An 18,215-nucleotide genomic window follows, 5' to 3' on the forward strand; every position below is an offset into this window, starting at 1 on the left:
CATCAGATTGTCACGGGTTATCACAGGTTTAGTGGGGCAAGAGTTCTGGTGAGGAGAATCTAGGCAGGACTCGAGGTTTAAGAGAAACAAAATGTTTACTGAGAAAAAGGACATAGACGCTCTGGTTGTAGGCGAATTGGCACAAGAGACAAGCCTCACGACGGGTACAGAGACACGAATAAAGACAACAGTTCGACTGAGCTTAACTTTTATCATGACTTTATTGTTTCATGCAATTCAAATTATTTCAGTCAGAGCCCCCACAGAGATAATATAATAATATAACGTTCTTCCTCTGTCTCCAGGAAAATGATACGAACATATAGTTTTTGTGTTCATCCAGACCCGATTGCTCAACTGACCCGACTCAAGAACCCAGAGCTGTGGGAGGTGAAAATCAGAGGAAAGTAAACGACACGAAAGAAACCGAACAGGCAAAACAAAGAGGGGCTCAGGTTTATGCTCCACAATTGGCGAATTATAATAATAATATTTTTAAATGTTCTCCTCTCCACTTTCTATTGCGAGAAAATACCTCTGCTCCAATGTAACATAAATATATAAATATATATATACACATATATATATATTTATTGTGTCTGTTATAGAATAGAATAAGCTCATCAGCAGCTTTGAGCATGTTGCATTTCTTTCATCATGGTTCCCATCATTTCAAGCTAATAGACAATAAATTAATACGACATAATGATTTCCCCATTTGATATCCCCAAAAATACAACTCAAGTTCCTTTTGGAATGGGAGTGAGGGGAGATTCCTCCCGACTGCATCGCAGCTTCTGCAGAGGGAAAAGGCTCGGCGTCGATAAAACACCTGCAGACTTATTTGAGATCAGCGGTAAACATCGGACGCGTGTCTCAGCGAGGCGATCGAAACAAAAAAGGCACGGACGCGGTCGGTGTGGAGCTGAAACATGTTAGTCCTGTTGTGTCGAACAGCCGCATGAGACGCTCCTCGTCGCCCTCGCCGGTCGCTAGACGTCGTCGTCCGGGTCGGCTCGGCCGCACAGGAAGGCGCAGAAGCAGGCGCAGCAGCCGCCGACCACGAACAGAGCCAGGAGGATGTAGACGAAGGTGGTGGTCCAGAAGGCAAACAGGTAGAGGTTCCGGTCGCAGTACGGGTCCACATTGGTCGTGTTCCTGTCGTAGTTGGGCTCGTAAATAGAGTATATCCACACATTACCTAGGCAGGAAAGAGGAGAGAATAAATAGGCTGTTGGTCTATTTAATCCCAATCACACATATACACATGCATACATATAGTTACACACACACACACACACACATATATATATATATATATATCTACACACACATACACACACACACATATATATGTATACATACACACAGACATATATATATATACACACATATAATATACAGTATTTATATATATACATACATACATGCATATAAATAAATAAATATATTTGTTGTAATCTAACTTTGGTGTGATCCAACTTTTAATCTTCTTCAAGACAATTGTTTTGAGCAGTGTCAATAGTTTTTTTTTTTTTTATATATATTTTTTTGAAGAGCTGATAGAAGAGAGATGACCTGGTATGAGGGAAAAATAAATAGTTACTGCCACCACCCAGGTGCCACAGCAGTGTCACATATTCATGAGGACATCCCATGAGATCTATCAAAAGATGTTTAATGAACGTCTTTGGACTGGTTTCTTAAGCTGTGATTTTTAGAGAACTGAAGGACTGTGTCTCCTTTCAACGTCCTCATTTACAATTTGTTTAATTTCCTTTACATTTTTTATTCTAAGAAGGCACGGTGACCTCTCGGAGACATAGATGGACATCTAAAGGCCAACACGTGTTACTACAACTGGTGCACTGAATTGAGGTAAATTGCAGCCTGGAGAGCCTCCCAATTGGAGGACAAAAAAAAAGAGTTATAATGGCTACTAAAACAAAGGTAATAACAAAATTGAGTCAAAGCAAAATTCACTTAAGTCCATTATGTTCTTACACCAGCACTCGTGGTGTTTAATCAAGCCAACGCCTCAGCCACTTATGAAATTAAAACTTAACATAAAACGACATGACCTGATATGAGGTTTTTTTAAAAGTTAGAAACACTCATTTTGTCGGAGCTAAATGCTAATGCAGTCAAATAAAACCGCTCTGCAATACCGTATACCTTCTTAAAGGCTATGTTCAGTAATGTAGAAACAGTTTGTCGTATTTTGAAAGCTGTTGTTTGTGCTGTTATCAAATTTTAATCTCGTAGGTTGTTTACTTGATCTCCCCTCATTGATATACATTTGGAATGGCTGTTCGAGGTATCCCACGACTACATTTAAACGGGCACCGACCAGAAACCATCAGGAAGGAGTACTTCCCCCGGCTCTGGTGTGACGTCAGATCGACGGGTCACGCTCTCCTCCCGTGAGCTCATTGGTCAGCCCGCAATCTGTTTAAACTCACCGGCTATAAACCAGCAGAAGAAGAAGAAAGACGTCAACGAGTTCCAGGCCGTGCAGATTCGAGTGAGCGGGTTGACGGTGCCGTCTTCGGGGGTTCGGGCGCAGGGCAGGCAGGAGAGCACCGACAGCACCAGTCCAAAGACTCCCGCCACGATCAGATAGATGGGGATGTAGCGCTGCCGCGGGCAGTCGTCCAGATACACCGCACCTGGTGGACGGGATGCAATGCCGATCAATTGTGACTTTTCCGACATAGGAAACATGAAATTTCAGTGAAACAAATAACAGAAATCAAATGTCCGTGCGCGTGACTCGCTCTCTCACTCACCCATGGCAATCTGAGCAAAGGGTATGATCGAAAAAAAAAACTTTGAACATGCTGCAGGAAGAAAGAAAACATTTAGATGAAAGCGTGGACACACAAAACGGAATTTAACTACGAGAGGAACGTGTGAGATTCAGTTGCTCTCACCTAGTATCGGGGTTGAGGGTGGAGGCTGGCTGCGGATGCGCCGGATGAGGGCGGTGTTTGACATTTTCGGGAGTGGGGACTCTCACACCTGCAGAGGGAGATCGAGAAATGAGACCGAGGTGCAGACTTCTGCACGCTGAAACCAAAACATTTTCATTCAAAGTGATCATTATCAGCCAGAAGACGAGAAGAAAACAAACGTTTTTAAGAATGTTAACATATATTTGTTTCCTATGTTACAGGAGTGCAATGAGAGCGTTTTACTCTTTCAAGGAATTAGTCCAAGTTGACTTCAACCCTTCGTAAGCAGTCAAAGACTCCTTTTTGGATTACACTCCATTTCCCATAATGCAACTGGAAAGCGTCTCTCACTAGAACCTCGATGCCAGTTGAAAACCCGCTTCTTTCAAAGGCCACACAGAAGATGCAAGTCTCAAGCCCCCCCCCCCCCCTCCCCCCGATAACTTTACTATGACATCATCAGGGGTATTTTTCTTCAATTCCCCAACTTCTCTCCTCCAGAGTCACGTGACTCGTTTAGTCGTAATACGTTTTCACAGGTATCGGTATTCGTGTTGAATTTATGTTGAAGACATTGTGAGTGTTTAAGGACCAGGAATGACGCACGGACAGCTCTCGCATTCCTGTGGCTGCTCATTAGTGATCGAATCATGGGTCACGTCTGTTCATTTAGCCCCAAATTTATCCCAGCCTCAATTAAATTTAGTTCTCCTAATTGTGAGTGTCCACCACTCTTCGATATATAGTGATGGGAATCCTTTAGGCTTTTAAAATACTTTCAACTTTGTGTCATCTCCCCTCAATCTCTCCGACTGGTCAGCGAAACATGTGAACTCTACTCCAGCCCCCTATAACAAGACTAGTAATAAGGTTTCAAGATTAGTAATCTTCTTACACCAGATTCCTACTTCTGTTTTCTTATCTTACAAATATGCGTTTCGGTTTCGGAATGATGAAGACAGCTGGGGAACAATTTGATCATAAGAAAAGAGAAGTTCCTGTTATTGGAAGTCCTGTGACTCCTTGTTAAGGAACTAAAAGCTTCCTTCAGCCCATTGTTGTCTGCACAGCGACGTGAACTCCTGTGAAGATTTGGCAATTCACTTTCATTTCGAATACATCTTGGAACAAGAAAAAACCCTCATCAGCGGCAGGCATCTGTGAAAAAGCCCATTTACTGAAAGTCCAGTTCTTCCCGATCAGGGTCTTTTTGGGCCTTAATGTGGCCTCATGGTCCCTCAGGGCGAGATGCAATAAGTTCCTATATCTCATGGGAAAGGTTCCCGCATTCTAAAAATAGAAGATAAAAAGAAAGGGGGGGCTGATCGTGATTCACCCAAATGATGAATAGATTTTTAGGGCAACATATAATCTGTAAATATGCGTTAGTAAATCTCTCTCGGGGAGCCCTGCATTTGTCTAACCTCTGTCTCCGCCCCTGGATGATGATGCTGCACACAGTGCTCGGTTCAGTTCACAGGGTGACTGATTTATAAGAGGTTTGACTACATTCCCCAAAAAGCCAGTCGGACCAAAAAGTCTTACAGGATGAGCGGCAACACGAAAACACCCGAGTGCAGTGCACAGTACCGCTGCTAACCATGTTGGTGCCCTAAGCATAACTCCTTCATGATGCCCCCCTAATATTTCTAGACTGAAATAATATCGGCATTATAATTATTATAACTATGAGGATTTTTTTAGTTGCCTATGTTGTGGTGCCCCGTCAGGACTTGGTGCCCTACGCGCAGCGCGTAGTGCGCGTTATGGGAGCGGCGGCGCTGGCAGTGCACTTTAAACCGAAAAGCAGACGACAGACATCAGAACTACGACTCGGAGCACTTTCTGAATCTGTTCGAAAAACACATGTATGACATTTTGCTTCACGCGGAACACAATGCTGTCAAAGCTGAACAACAACAAAAAAGATTTTAAACTTCCAGAGCTCTGCTCCCCGGTGACGCGCCCACCAGAAAGTCAACTTCTGGAGTCTGATAAACGGGTTAAAGCTGCGAATGTTAACCCGCAATAAAAATAGTTTAAATATTAATGTCACGCAGGAAAAATAAAGTCCCCGGGCCGTGTGTGTGTGTTTTTTTTAAAATTCTCCGGCACATACCTTTCTGTGATTGAGTCGGGAGTTCACCTGCCGTCTGCTGCTGCGACAAGCCGCGCCTCGTGAGACGCCGAACCTCCAGCTCTCGGGAGCGCGCACGCCCAGAGCGGCGGTCACGTGGTCAGCTGATGCGCTCTCACGTATAATAGGCCCAAACTATTTGATCGGTGTTTCGTCGACCGTAATAAATTAGATAAGGCAAATAAAAGAAAATGTGCTCATCCGGCAGCCGAAAGGCATGTTAATGGAATTAGTATGAGACTGTTATTCTTGTGGAGCAGGTTCAGCTTAACCACCCCACTATTGTGGGAGTTATTAAAACCAGAACAAAATATCATTTTAGCAACTCATCTGAGGTTTTATGTGTAAAATGTTAACTGAAAAGTAATTAAAAGCTGTCAGAAGTTGCTATAATATCTCCCTGTGAAATGTAGAGGACGTATAAAGTAGCTCAACATCGACGAACTCAAGTTACGTAAAGAAGTGCACACACATTGTTTAGAAATCCTGCAAATAATGGAAATAAACAGACATATTTAGCCATTTTTAAAATGAGAAAAATTGCCCGGTGTTGATTATTTAATCTTTAGAAATTGTTTGAATAACACAAATGCAAATGGGATTTTTGTACATTTACATTCAAGCATATGAAGAAGATACCACTTCTAATGACAGCGACAGCAGGAAAACACATGACAAAAACAATAATATTTAAAATGATAGCACTCAAACTTATTTTGGCAGCAGTTTCAAATGTCATTTTGATAGACTGCTGAAGCCATGAAGGATGCCCACCTTCACGTCTGACCAGCAGATCACCACCAAACACAGTAAATAGTGAAACACCCAAAACACCTATAAGAGCTCAGAGTGTCAATGCACTACAGACTTCAACCCTAAAGGTTTTTTTATAACTCCGTCCAACAGCTTCTTCCCGGTAGTACGTTACCGGGGCAACCAGACGTTGTTGTTAATCACAAGTCGGTGAGGCAGACGCTGGAGGACGTCTCCACGTAGACGCTCCCTCGGGATTGGCCGCCTCGCAGATCGATCACATGGCTCCGACTCCTCTCGGACTCGGCCGTCTGGAGGCGAGCCTCGCCGAGCATGCAGTCCCACAGCCGACCTCTGCTCCACAACTGCACACAAGACGGGGTTGACTGTGTGTGTGTGTGCGTGTGCGTCTGTGTGTGTGTGTGTGTGTGTTTCAAACCTCAATAGAGATGGATGTGCTGGGGTATCTCCTGTAGAAAACAGCTCTGAGGTTGAACTCGGGGTTTCCCTGCGCCTTGAAAACATGCGTCTTGATGGTGTCATCCTCACACCGCACTATGGCATAAACATCTGGAGCTGTGGATCATGACACACAGCGCGGTGTAAAGAAGAAACAAGAGCAGAAGTAGGCCTTCAACCACAAACATGGCACGCCCTCCTCTATCTGTAGAACTGGAGGTGTGATGTTGTGCACCTGTCTGTTTGGGAGAGCCGAGTCCTGAAGCCCTGCGGAGGTGGACTGTGGTCACCACGGTGGGTTGACGTAGAAAACACTGGAAGACGGAGGGAGACGGCAAATCCTCCCTCAATTCTCTACACACACAAGAAAAGATGAACCAAAAGGAGGACGGGCAGTGAGGGTAGAAGAGGAAGGGCAGTTCAATCTGAGAGCAAGAAACGTACTGTTCCTGTAAAAGCCAAGGGCAATAATCACAATATTTTCATATTTTGAGTTTTTTTGCGTGGTGATTATTTTGTATTATTATTATTTGTTCACACTTTATATGTTTTTCTCATTCCTTTTTTTTACACAGGATAGAAATGTTGTGAGAATACCAGCACATCAAATCCACATTAGGCACTCTTGCAAGAAGGTTTGCACATATTGAAATAAATGCACTGTATCTTTTCACACTTATTTAACACCATAATGATTTAATATTTGATATATATATTTTAATTGTTGTTTGGGATTAAATTCGTTGTAAAGCACGTGAAGCCATTTCCATTTCGCACAGTAGAAAAACAGAACATAAAAAATAAAAAAAATGTCACATAATGTTGACGTAGCATTTTTTAAATATATATATTTATTATAATAATTCCATGAGCATAATAACTTTTTTTGCCATCCTCAAACATCTGTGACCGACCTGAGTCTGACATGGGAATGGCAGAAGAGGCGTAGCAGGAAGCGTCCCGTGACGCCCGGCAGGAAGGTGGTGGGCAGCACGACGTAGCGCCCCGCCGCCAGAGTCCCCCTCAGAGTCACGCTGCGGGAGTCCATGTAGACCGAGCTGGCCGCCTGCTCCACCACACACTGCACCCGGCTGCAGCGGTTCACCTCCACCTGGGCCGCGACAAGGCAGCAGCGGGGGGAACCATGACGTCTGTGAGAGCTGAAGACTATGGAGGACTCAAAATGACTTAAGTATAAATAAATAAATAAATGCATGAATAAATATAGGAATAAATAAATAAATGCTTAAATAAATGTATAAATAAATAAATAAATACAGGAATAAATACAGAAATGCTTAAATAAATGTATAAATAAATGAAGAAATACAGAAATGTAGAAATATATTTATTTAATGATGTCCTGTTGATTTATAACTTATATTTATTCATTCCTGTATTTATTTATTTATACATTTATTTAAGCATTTATTTATTTATACATTTATTTAAGCATTTATTTATTTATTCCTATATTTATTCATGCATTTATTTATTTATTTATTTATACTTAAGTCATTTTGAGTCCTCCATAGAAGACCTCTTGGTTCCCTTCGTGGTCCGTGCACTGCTCACCTTCAGCACCTCAAAGCCGATAGGCAGGTTTTCTCCTCCTCCATCTTTCCTCCGTATCCTCCTGTCCTCCTGCTGCAGACAGATCAGCACCTCCTGCTCTTTGCCTCCCACCTCAAACACGAACTAGAAAAGAAAACACGTGAATAAATTCATGCAGTCGTCACGAACTAGACGTTTCCATTTCAGCTTTACCTGAGGATTGTGCAGGAAAGTGTCTCTGTGGTTGATGCATCCTCCACATCGACTCCTCTTATCCATCTGCGCCTCCCATCCTCCCACCTCTCCGCCGTCCTCTTCCTCGTTCACCCTTTTCACAGCCTTATCTCGCTCACACTTTGCTCCCTCCCCTCCCTTCTTCTGCTGACTCTCCCCGAGTCTGGCCTCCTTCCGGTGGCCTCGCTGCTCAGTCACTCCAGGTTTGGAGCTGTTCTTCCCCAGGCTCAGCGCGTGGTTGCTGCTGCGCAGGACGACGGGTGGAGGTTTTCCCGCGGTGGTGGGAGCTTGAGCCCACTCTCCATAGCGCCGCACTTCCCTCCAGTGAGAGCTCGGCCACAGCAGAGCCCTCTCCACCAGCCGGCACACCACCACGTCAGTGAAGTAGTGACAGAAGTCCTCGAAATCCATCCTGAGGAACAGGAGAAGGAATAAAACAGTCGGACATTCATGTCATTTAACATTCATTCCCCATTGTTCTTTCCTCGCTGAGGTTAAGAGGGTCAAAACAAATAATAAAGCATGAAGATCTACCAGAACTCGCCAACGTCTCGGACAATCAGGCCCGTCTTCTCCCTCTCTGCACGACTCATCTGCTGCCACTGCTGCGACCTGCAGGGGGCGTGCAAGGAACACAATGCCAGAGGCAGCAGGGGGAAAGAAATGCAGGCTGCAAGGTTCAACAAACTGGAAATGACATGTGAAAAGTACAAGTAGCTTTTCAATTTCTGGAGACCTTTATAGGTCCATTTTGGCCATTTTGAGACTTTCTCAGACTTTCTTGATGTAAACGGCAGATGTCTCTTGTAAAACAGTTCCAACACCATTGTAAAATGTCAGAAATCGTAATTATAAGATGTTGTAAAAACAGACTGATGCTGTAAAACTCTCCCACAGCTCCAACAAAAGGTATGATGCACTCAGCAGCAGTCAGACATGTGGCAGTTGAAGCCAGTGCAGAGTTCAGAGCTCCCTCACCCCTGACTCCAGGCACCCGTCCAGTGTGTGGTCCCCCACGGGTTCCTCATGCGCACCATGAGGAGGCGGGACATCCAACCCGGCTCCGGCTCCCCCAGCCTCACCTTCCTCACTGCCGTGATCCCGTAGGCGTGTCCTCGAACCAGGCCGCAGTCCAGCAGCGACTCCACTGCCTCCCCCTCTGCTGGCTGAGAGATAACACACACGTGAATACGTGACACATATCTGCGTTGTGCATCTCTTTTGTATGAAGAAACTCCGAAATATAAGCTCTACCCGTATGGAGCAGGTGATGAGGGCTTTATGTTCATGAGCCTTCGCTAATGTCTGGAAGAAGGCCCTCCTGTGATCGCTGTGCAGGATCAGGGCCTCGCGGTCCAGGCTGAGGGGCTCCGGAACCCCGCCAGTGAAGTCGATGAGGGCCTCTGTCGTGTTTCCTCCCTCCAGAGCCTCGTAGCAACCATTTAGCCTGGAGAGTAACCAGATAGATTGACTGAATGATTCATCACTGGCCGCTCTTCTCCCTTTCCCATGTCTCACTCCACAGGTGTTTGTTTGTAGCAGAACGAGAGCATTTGTGGGCGTTGCCAAAGGATGTGCTTCCATGGTTACGATGGCTCTTGGGGCTCGTAGGGTCTTTACAGGGGACTGAGACTACACCGAGTCCTGGAGAGGGGAGGAATCTACAATCCTAGAGTCCTTACTTGGCGTAGGCCTTTTCCAGCAGGGCGCTCCAAAACTCTCGCGGCGTGGCCGAGCGGCAGAAGAGCAGCACTCCGTCCGCGCTGACCGGCAGTCGGTCGTCCACGACGACGTCCGTCCAACGGCCGAATCTCCAGAACCGGAAGTGGAAGATGCCGGCGTACAGATCGGCGTGCTTTGGATTCCACTCCTGGTCCACGTGGTCTGGGATCACCTGGAGATGAGATGGATGCATTGAAGGAAGGAAAAGAGGAGAGGAAGAAGGAAGCAAGAGAGAGAAAGGACGACACAAATACTCAACCTTCTTCCACAGAGATGGCTCGGCTGACAAGCAGGAAATGGCAGCCACCATCCAGCAGTTACCCAGACTGCCTTGGTGCAAGTCACGAGTGCTGACGCCATCAACAAACAGACGGGGGTCCTTACATATCTCCTGTGGGGTGTTTAGAAGAAAGAGACTTCAACCTCATATGAAAGAAAGACACATTAAACCTACTTTTATTTCATTTGTTTGGCTTATTTATGAATAAAACAAACAAGGAGCAGTAATATGATTCATTTGAAGTCATTTTTCTGGTCACTTGACAAATATAATCTTTTTTTTTGCTTTTCAAAACCCTCATCTTGCTCCTAAATGCTACAGTATGTTCACAAAATTCGCTAGCGTCTGTTTTTTAGTGCCGTATAGTGTACAATGAGCTTTTGAATCCAGCTGCAGGAAACAATGCTGATGAGAGCGGAGAGACTGAACTAAAATGAGGTCAAGTTGCAGGTCAGAAAACCCCAAAACGAAGGACACTAACATGCTCCGTAGATCTGAGGGGAAGTGCAATCAGGTGGTCGTTCTATGTGTGTTTTATATGCCACATTTGATCCTTTGTTGACATAAATATTGAAGTTATCGCAGTTTTAAACTTATTGTGCATCGCAGCCGTTAGCGTTTGGGGCCTGTGGGTGTCAGAGCACTGCCGAGGAGACAGATCCTGCGTGTGAGGAACTGTTGACCTCAGTTAGGACACGGTCAGGTGACAAGAGAGGTGCTGCTGGACACACGCAAACAAACGCACACCCGGCGGTCCGGACCCCATTAAATGTAACACCAGACTAGAAATGAACCGTGTGTCCAGTTGTCACCCGATCAGCTGACTGCCTGTTAATACACGCTTAAAATACCCGAGTGTGGCATTAGGAACACAATACCATTAACTCTTCTGCCTTGAATTAACAAATGAATCATCAGCAGGGCTTCACATTCAGAGCACGGCTTGGCCTCAACGAACGTCTAAACAGAACACACAAGTATTTGGGAATTTGAAACTAAATTAGGACCAATTCAAAGCATCTGTCTTCCAAAGTCTTCCAAATAATTGCATTTCTAAAAAACAAACAAAAAAGGCCTTAGCAAGTTTCTTTTATGAACGTCTTGAGTAAATTTGCAAATGTTTTCCTACTTATAAAGACAATTGTAATTTATAATTATAACTTATTATTTGTCATCAGTTTTCAGACTATTATGGGTCCAGGTCACTTTATTGATTCATTTACTAGGAATTCTTCTTTTTTATAAACAACTGGGAAGAAAAATAAAAGTGCACATAATTGATTATTGTAGACTTTGGTGGTAGTTTTCAGTCGTTCTTTGACCAGTATGACAGTGAGAACGGTATTACACATCATGGTGTTTAGAGGGCTTACATTTATTTTGTTTACTGGCGGCTGTAGCTCAGTGGGGTAAGAGGGTCGTCCTGCAACCCTAAGGTTGTAGGTTCGATCCCCGCTCTCCCCATTAGTTGCAGTGTGTCCTTGAGCAAGGAACACTGAACCCCAGTTGCTTCAGGCCTGCATCACTGTGCATAACTGCTAAAACTAAGATGGGTTAAATGCAGAAGCAATTTCCCCTTGGGGGGGTGTAAAAAAATTATTAAGAAATGCAAAAACTAAGATTTCTTTCTGGGGGAATCTGACACAAATGATTATTTTACTCATTTTGTAGTCTCCATCACACTAAAACATGTGTATTCTTAGTCGTACAATGATACTTTGTGTTTATACATGCTTAAACTATTACCTAACAAGTTGCACTATTGCATTTTGTTTTTTGGCCATTGTCACGGGACATTAAATAAGGTAACCTTGACTTTAACCTCTAATTCCATTGCCCCCGTTAAAGGCCGCTTTGCTTGCTGGAGCAACAATAAGCACTGATACTTCTACACAGCTACACCCATCCCAACACCGGGCTAAAAACACCTGGGCTATTTAAATTGTCTGCTTCCTTTTATAAACTCAGCCACACACACACACACACACACACACACTCACACACTCACACGCCCCAGTAGAGCGTCCAATCGGCATCACGCGCCACTCAAGGTCTCACTGTCTGACGCCTCTCCCATAATAGAAAGTACTTTAATTAACCCTAATCTGATGGAAGCATGGCACGCTGATCCGGGCCACTCGATTTAGATGAGGGAGGAGAAGGGGTAGATTTGTAAAATAACTCCTTCCTGCGTGAACCGACTTGAACTCTGAACACGTGGCGATGCAGATGTGTCGACGCAATACCTCATCAGATATCTATTTGACACCATTTCCGGGAAGAGCTTGTCCCTTGGTGTCACACTCACCCTCGGCCTCTTCCAGGTCAGCCCGGGCGGGGGCTCCCTCTTGTAGAAGAGGGACTGTGCGGTGGCGGGGAACAGGGGGTCCTTGAAGAGCGCACCTCGACGCAGGCAAGACCGCCTCAGCTGGCGAAAGCTTTGACCCTGGAAGCTGTTCACTCGTTCGGGCATCGTGGCCCAGAGGGGAGAGGCTTCAGGACGGGGTGGAAAGATGACGAGAAATGGGGGGAGAGATGATGCTCACGAAGCAGCAGACGGTGACACTGTCCACTTATTTATAACATTCTTAAATTAATTTCAAATTACAACAGCGATGTCACAAAGTCGAAGACAGAAGAGATCCAGTTGTAAAAAAAGAGCAGGACAGTTATCAAACATCAGCGTTCGTCTTCGTGATGTCGTTTCTTTCTGAAGTGAAGAGTGGTTTGGTAACTATTATTATATTATTAGGTAACTTGTTATTTCTTTCACCGCTACTTAACTTTTTGTCAGACAAAAAGGCTTCTTTTGTAAACCTAATTCGAGTGCTGGCGGGCAAAATGTAAACACTGATTTTCTTTGTTTGCATATTTACAAGTCATACAGTCAGTGTGCTGATATGCTGGTGAGATATATGTGTGATGGCTCGACCATAACATCAAAATACATAGGTACTGTATATAGCCGGGGGAGCCGGAGGTCCTGTAGGGTCAGTGTGTGTGCGCGTGTGTGCGTGTGTGTGTGTGTGTGCGTGTGTGTGAGTGCGCGCGTGTGTGTGTTGATGGCGGGGTCAACTCAGAGTCTCGCTGTGCAGAGAAGAGAAACAGAGACGAAACCCTGCAGGAGCTTTGCTTTGCACATATCTGACAGGTCAGTGTCATCAATTATCAGCAATATTTTGCTCGTTAATGTTCCATGATTAATGAAAGCACAATAAATTCATTACAGTAAATCAAATATATGAATTAATATGTTATTTAAAAAGTTTTTTTTCATTTTCTGTGTGATATTTTAAATATCTAAAAAATATATACAAGTTTGATATCACACATTATTGATCTACACATACTCTGGCACCATCAGAAACATTAACAATATACTATTAATATATATATATAGAGAGAGAGAGAGAGAGACATATATATTATTGTCTGTGTATTAAAAAAGATTGCTTCATCTTTGAGTGATTGTTCCAGTCCTGTGGTTTGATTGCTGCCATTCAGCTTATATTTTGATTACTAGTGACCTTATTCTCATTCTCATTATTTATAAGATGGTCACACATCACTGTTTATACATTAGTGAGGTGCAAACCGTTGTTATAACATAAACTGCTGGTAAATATCTATTACCTTGAAGTCAGACTCAAAGTGTATCCACTTGCGTTCCTGAGATGAACCTTTAGGATCCTGGACCATGTCCTCCTTCGGTCACTGAGGGAATCCTTATTTGTCAGATGCAGTGAGACGAGCTCTGCTGGGACCGATCACCAGCACGTGTCCTCTCATTCTTCTTGTTCTTCTTTGTCCCAGAGTACCAGCTGTCCACAGCTGAGTGACACTGTCTTCTTCTGTCCTCTAAATCTGCCGGGAGTGTTTGATTCATCTCCTCCAGACACTTAACTGAGTGGCATCTTAGAGAAGTGTTGCACTGGACCTGGATAAAACACTCTTTTTTTTTTATCAGAAGAAAAAAGTGTGCTAATATAAATGCAAAGAAAATGATGATGCTGTGGGGTAAAAGTACAGCTTGATGTGAGTGCTGCAAGTTCCCTGACACCTTCCGTTATGAGTGTGTGTGCATAACATCCTCTGAGTGTGTGTATCCATGTGCATGCAGCCTTAACTTACAGTGCAGGGTGACACTGCTGTAACGTTATCCCCACCACACAGACAATAGACACCTCACTGAGATAACACACACTTATATCCATGGAAGCTTTCCACCAGTAAAATACTAAACTTACTGCATACTCTTGAGTTACAGACACTTAAGATGAACACTTTATCCTCTGACGCTTGTGTGCAAACTGTTTTGCAGCTGGAGAACATAGACAAGAATGTTTTGCAGGAGTGTGTGTGTGTGTGTGTGTGTGTGTGTGTGTCACTCACTTCTGGTTGTATGAGCTTTTTCTTTTCCCTTCCTCGTATCTCGCAGCTTTTCTTTTCTGTCCTCATATAAACACGGTCCACACGTCTCCTCTTTCCTCGTATTCCGTCTTATCTTTTTGGTCTCTTCTCTTCTCCTCTTGCCTCCTCTCCTCTCGTCTCCCTCACAGACTCCAGGGGTATCTGTTGCTGTCGAGTGTGTTTCCCCTGACACCTGAGAAACCAAGAGGCACACGTCTTCTATTTTAACTACCTCGCTGCCAAATATCAAGCTAATTATCCCCCATTTATATGTGGTGGACCAGAAGCAGCAACTCAGGACTGATAAACTAGAAATCATGTATTTGTTTGTTGTTGTTTTCATTTAGCCAGCTTGTTACATCTCAGGCGCTTCCTGCTGTGAAGTGTCTGTTATCCCAAAATACGGATATATTATACTTTTGCATACCCTAATTTATATTTAATTACTGCAGAAGCTTAATTTCTCCCTCAGTGTAATAGGAAACACATGTAAGATACCATATTTAAAACATGAATGTATTTACATAGGCCTGCTATCGACATTAGGTCATGTATATCCACAAGTTTATACTCATGAGGTAGAAACAATAAAATAAATATAATATTCTAATATAATTAAGCTAGTATCAGCTCCCAAGTATATTATATCCTATAATATAATATTAAAATCAAATGCATTTCTACAACAATACTAGATATGTACAAACAAGGACTTCTTCTATTGTTTTTATACTACACATTATTGATACCTTCGTTCATACATGGTTATAGATACATTTTTCGTACGAGTTGCTGACAACTATCCCAACCAATAACTATGAACCGAGTAATGTGTGTGAAATTACTCAAAACACAAACGCAGTCATTAAGTCACGCAAATGGGCCTGAAAGCAAACTGTTAAAGAAAATGTTTCGCAATTATTTGGTAAAAATTCCAAATGTGATTAAATATGTTTGAACTCAAAAGTTAATATCAGTTAAATAAGAGAAGGGTGGAGGTAAAAGTGTAACATAATGAAATAACTAGGCTTTCTCGTGAAGCGGCGATGGCGTCTTCTTCTATCGACAATCTTCCCTGAAATCCAAACACCAGGCATCTACTCGTCGTGTCTGTTACGCATGCGCAGTTTCAAGTTTTTTTTAAAAAGATGCCGATGTGGCTGCTGAGATATTAAAATCAGTTTCGCCTGAAAGCTCAAGAACAAACTGTTGCAATGGAACTTTCTATGCTGGTTTTACTTTGTGCCTTCTGGTCTGTTACAGCAGAAGAAGACGAGAGACTGCCGAATAAATGCGAAGGTGAGACGAAGAAGTGACACCACCGGCCAGCTGCTGTGACGCTTTGCGTGACTTTAGAACTGCGCCATGTAAAATAGTTGTAATGGGGTTTTCTACTGTCTCGTCAGTGTGCAAGTTTCTGACGGTGGAGCTGCAGGATGCGCTGGAGAAGACTGGCCGCTCCAAAGAGGTCCTGGAGGTCGGAGAGGTGCTGGGCACAGGCAAGAGAAGAAGAAAGATTCAATACTCCACCTCGTGAGTTAAATATATGCAATATCACTTTAACAGGAAGTAAATGCTTCTTTGCATGCGGCACCTGGATTGTTTAAAGTGCCACACGGCCTGCATATAAGACGATACAATGACTCAGCTATAACACTGTTACACTGTTGTTTGGTTACATCTTTGCGCTATTGTTTTGTTAGTTATATTAATAATAGTATATTGCATTTGCTGTATACATTGTGCATTCTTATATTTAATTTTGCTTTACTCGTATGTATAAATGCTGCTTTAACCCTTGTGTTGCCTTAGGGTCATTTTGACCCGAATCAATATTACACCCTCCCCCCGCTTTAGGATTAATTTGACCCCATTCAATGTTTAATGTCGGTGTTCTTTCGGTAGTCAACAAACAAACATAAAGTGCCTCACACTTAAACTTGGAAAACAATATTAATTCTAATAATTTTCTGGAGGTTTTAATTGCTGGCGTCAAATTGAACCCAAAGGGTAAAATATGTTAGTAAATATAAAGGTAACAGGAGGGTGAAACATTGAATCGGGTCAAAATGACCCAAAGGCGGGGGGAGGGTGTAATATTGATTCGGGTCAATTAATAAATTAATAAATTAATAAAACAATTATCTATCTCTATTCTGATCCCAGAGAAACCCGGCTGACTGAGGCGGTGGATAACATCTGTGAGCGCATCCTTCAGTACAATGTTCATGCAGAGAGGCCTGGCAGCCTCCGATATGCCAAGGTGACTTACATCCGTCTGCTTTGTAAAGGTCCCACCTGCATTACATTTGTTTGAATGTCTTTGGTTCCATCTTGGGAGTAAAACTTAGCGCTCAACGCTCACATGTGACATGTTTCACGTATGTTGAATTTCGTATGCTCCTCGCTACAAGGCAAATCTAGCTCCAATACCTTGCCAGTGTTTTGTGCTTGTGTCATTGGCAAACATTTGCATCTATTTGTGTATCAAACTGTCCTACTGCTGTTGTGTATGTCTTGCAGGGTACCAGTCAGACCATGTCGACTCTGAAGAACCTGGTCCACAAAGGAGTTAAAGTGGATTTGGGTCTGCCGTTTGAGCTGTGGGACGAACCCTCTGTCGAGGTGTCTGACATGAAAAAACAGGTGTGTGTGGCGGAAATGTTGAAACGCAATTAAACTTTTCATTGATTTTAATTAAAATAGATATTTTACAACATAAATTAATCATTTATTTCCATTAAAATGAGTAAAAATGAACAACAACTTTAACGAAAACTAGAAACACCCCTTGTTATATGAAACAAATAAAGATATTTGTATTAATGTACCTACTTTTGACCACTTAAACGTGTGTGTGTGTTCAGTGCGAGATGATGCTGGAGCAGTACGAGGACGTCGTGGAGGACTGGTACTTCCATCATCAGGACCAGAGGCTGGAGAACTTCCTCTGTCAGAACCACGTCCTCGAGACATCAGATCAAGGTAGGTTGAATAAAAGTGTTTCATCAATACATTTAAAACCCCTTTATGTGAGAGCAGTGACATGCAGACATGAAGTCATCCTCTGCAGAACATAAACTGTGGAGCTCAAACCTCCTCTGATTTGTTTTGTCTTTCCATCGCTCCCTCAGAATGTATGAAGGAGGCGTGGAAAGGAGACATGGGGACCAAAAGAAGGGACAAGGAGGCAGAAAGTGACGGCACAGGAGAGGAGGGGACGACGCATGACGCTGGGGAGCTATGAGGGAAATGTCTCCAAAAAGTGGAAATGCAGACGGCAACAGAATTACCTCAATTTTGGCTGCAAACTGCGAAGAAATTCTGTATTGTGACACTATTGTAGCATTTACAGTCAACCTACATTTGTATTATCATTCTGGTGCCAAATCTTGGTTCTCTGTTTTATGTTTTTAAACTACATTTCTTCTGTTATTTGTCTATGAATGGTGTCAGCCTTTTCAACAACTGTTGCACCTTTTTAAACACTCACTTTTTGGATCAAGGTTCAAGGGCTTTTCCATTCACAGTTGCGGCCCTTACAGTATTATACGTGTAAACGCTGTTACATCTCGCCTTATGCAAACGATATGGTACATTTCAATATGTTTACCGCAAATTACAGACTTTAAAATGCAATATGTACAGTTTTTCAGTGTGAATAAAATTTTGTTTTTCTTTTTTAGAACACTTGGATGAACATTTGATTTTC

The 18,215-nt window shown here is 43.2% G+C and overlaps 3 protein-coding genes across 4 annotated transcripts; 1 reads left to right on the forward strand and 2 right to left on the reverse strand.

Annotated features, from left to right (window-relative positions):
• Nucleotides 1-202: 202 nt before the first annotated feature.
• On the reverse strand, nucleotides 203-5,584 carry LOC130212007 (transmembrane protein 272-like). Its single transcript, XM_056443090.1, has 5 exons — nucleotides 5,074-5,584; nucleotides 2,934-3,021; nucleotides 2,790-2,840; nucleotides 2,463-2,669; nucleotides 203-1,201 (listed from the first exon to the last, which is right to left on the reverse strand). The coding sequence occupies exons 2-5, from the start codon at nucleotides 2,995-2,997 to the stop codon at nucleotides 993-995; spliced, it is 531 nt and encodes a 176-aa protein (XP_056299065.1). The 5' UTR covers nucleotides 2,998-3,021; nucleotides 5,074-5,584; the 3' UTR covers nucleotides 203-992.
• A 52-nt stretch (nucleotides 5,585-5,636) lies between these two features.
• LOC130212006 (calpain-5-like) lies at nucleotides 5,637-14,672 on the reverse strand. Of its 2 annotated transcripts, XM_056443089.1 has the most exons (14): nucleotides 14,486-14,659; nucleotides 13,727-14,030; nucleotides 12,402-12,586; nucleotides 10,073-10,204; nucleotides 9,774-9,985; nucleotides 9,346-9,538; nucleotides 9,070-9,257; nucleotides 8,626-8,703; nucleotides 8,071-8,503; nucleotides 7,879-8,001; nucleotides 7,218-7,414; nucleotides 6,539-6,657; nucleotides 6,284-6,420; nucleotides 5,637-6,209 (listed from the first exon to the last, which is right to left on the reverse strand). In XM_056443089.1, the coding sequence occupies exons 3-14, from the start codon at nucleotides 12,564-12,566 to the stop codon at nucleotides 6,045-6,047; spliced, it is 2,142 nt and encodes a 713-aa protein (XP_056299064.1). In that variant the 5' UTR covers nucleotides 12,567-12,586; nucleotides 13,727-14,030; nucleotides 14,486-14,659; the 3' UTR covers nucleotides 5,637-6,044. The 2 variants fall into 2 exon arrangements, 1 of the variants encoding a protein (XP_056299064.1); XR_008835219.1 differs by lacking the exon at nucleotides 5,637-6,209 and having other exon boundaries at nucleotides 6,334-6,420; nucleotides 6,539-6,617; nucleotides 14,486-14,672.
• Nucleotides 14,673-15,642: 970 nt separating this feature from the next.
• Nucleotides 15,643-18,193, forward strand: cnpy4 (canopy FGF signaling regulator 4). The gene is made up of 6 exons (XM_056442717.1): nucleotides 15,643-15,802; nucleotides 15,910-16,036; nucleotides 16,670-16,766; nucleotides 17,027-17,149; nucleotides 17,371-17,488; nucleotides 17,638-18,193. The coding sequence occupies exons 1-6, from the start codon at nucleotides 15,718-15,720 to the stop codon at nucleotides 17,748-17,750; spliced, it is 663 nt and encodes a 220-aa protein (XP_056298692.1). The 5' UTR covers nucleotides 15,643-15,717; the 3' UTR covers nucleotides 17,751-18,193.
• Nucleotides 18,194-18,215: the final 22 nt, after the last annotated feature.

This window comes from Pseudoliparis swirei, chromosome 21 (assembly GCF_029220125.1).
Source record: "Pseudoliparis swirei isolate HS2019 ecotype Mariana Trench chromosome 21, NWPU_hadal_v1, whole genome shotgun sequence".
Classification (NCBI taxonomy): domain Eukaryota; kingdom Metazoa; phylum Chordata; class Actinopteri; order Perciformes; family Liparidae; genus Pseudoliparis; species Pseudoliparis swirei.

Excerpts from the sequence above, each read along its gene's own strand:
- LOC130212007 (XM_056443090.1), bottom strand. The coding sequence starts at position 2,997 with ATGTCAAACACCGCCCTCATCCGGCGCATCCGCAGCCAGCCTCCACCC. Across the intron at positions 2,841-2,933 it reads ACCCTCAACCCCGATACTAG|CATGTTCAAAGTTTTTTTTT; the intron begins GTGAGAGCAACT and ends TTCTTCCTGCAG. Across the intron at positions 2,670-2,789 it reads CTTTGCTCAGATTGCCATGG|GTGCGGTGTATCTGGACGAC; the intron begins GTGAGTGAGAGA and ends CCCGTCCACCAG.
- LOC130212006 (XM_056443089.1), bottom strand. The coding sequence starts at position 12,566 with ATGCCCGAACGAGTGAACAGCTTCCAGGGTCAAAGCTTTCGCCAGCTG. Across the intron at positions 9,258-9,345 it reads TCATCACCTGCTCCATACGG|CCAGCAGAGGGGGAGGCAGT; the intron begins GTAGAGCTTATA and ends GTTATCTCTCAG. Across the intron at positions 7,415-7,878 it reads TCGGCTTTGAGGTGCTGAAG|GTGGAGGTGAACCGCTGCAG; the intron begins GTGAGCAGTGCA and ends GTCGCGGCCCAG.
- cnpy4 (XM_056442717.1), top strand. The coding sequence starts at position 15,718 with ATGGAACTTTCTATGCTGGTTTTACTTTGTGCCTTCTGGTCTGTTACA. Across the intron at positions 16,037-16,669 it reads AAGATTCAATACTCCACCTC|AGAAACCCGGCTGACTGAGG; the intron begins GTGAGTTAAATA and ends TTCTGATCCCAG. Across the intron at positions 16,767-17,026 it reads GCAGCCTCCGATATGCCAAG|GGTACCAGTCAGACCATGTC; the intron begins GTGACTTACATC and ends TATGTCTTGCAG.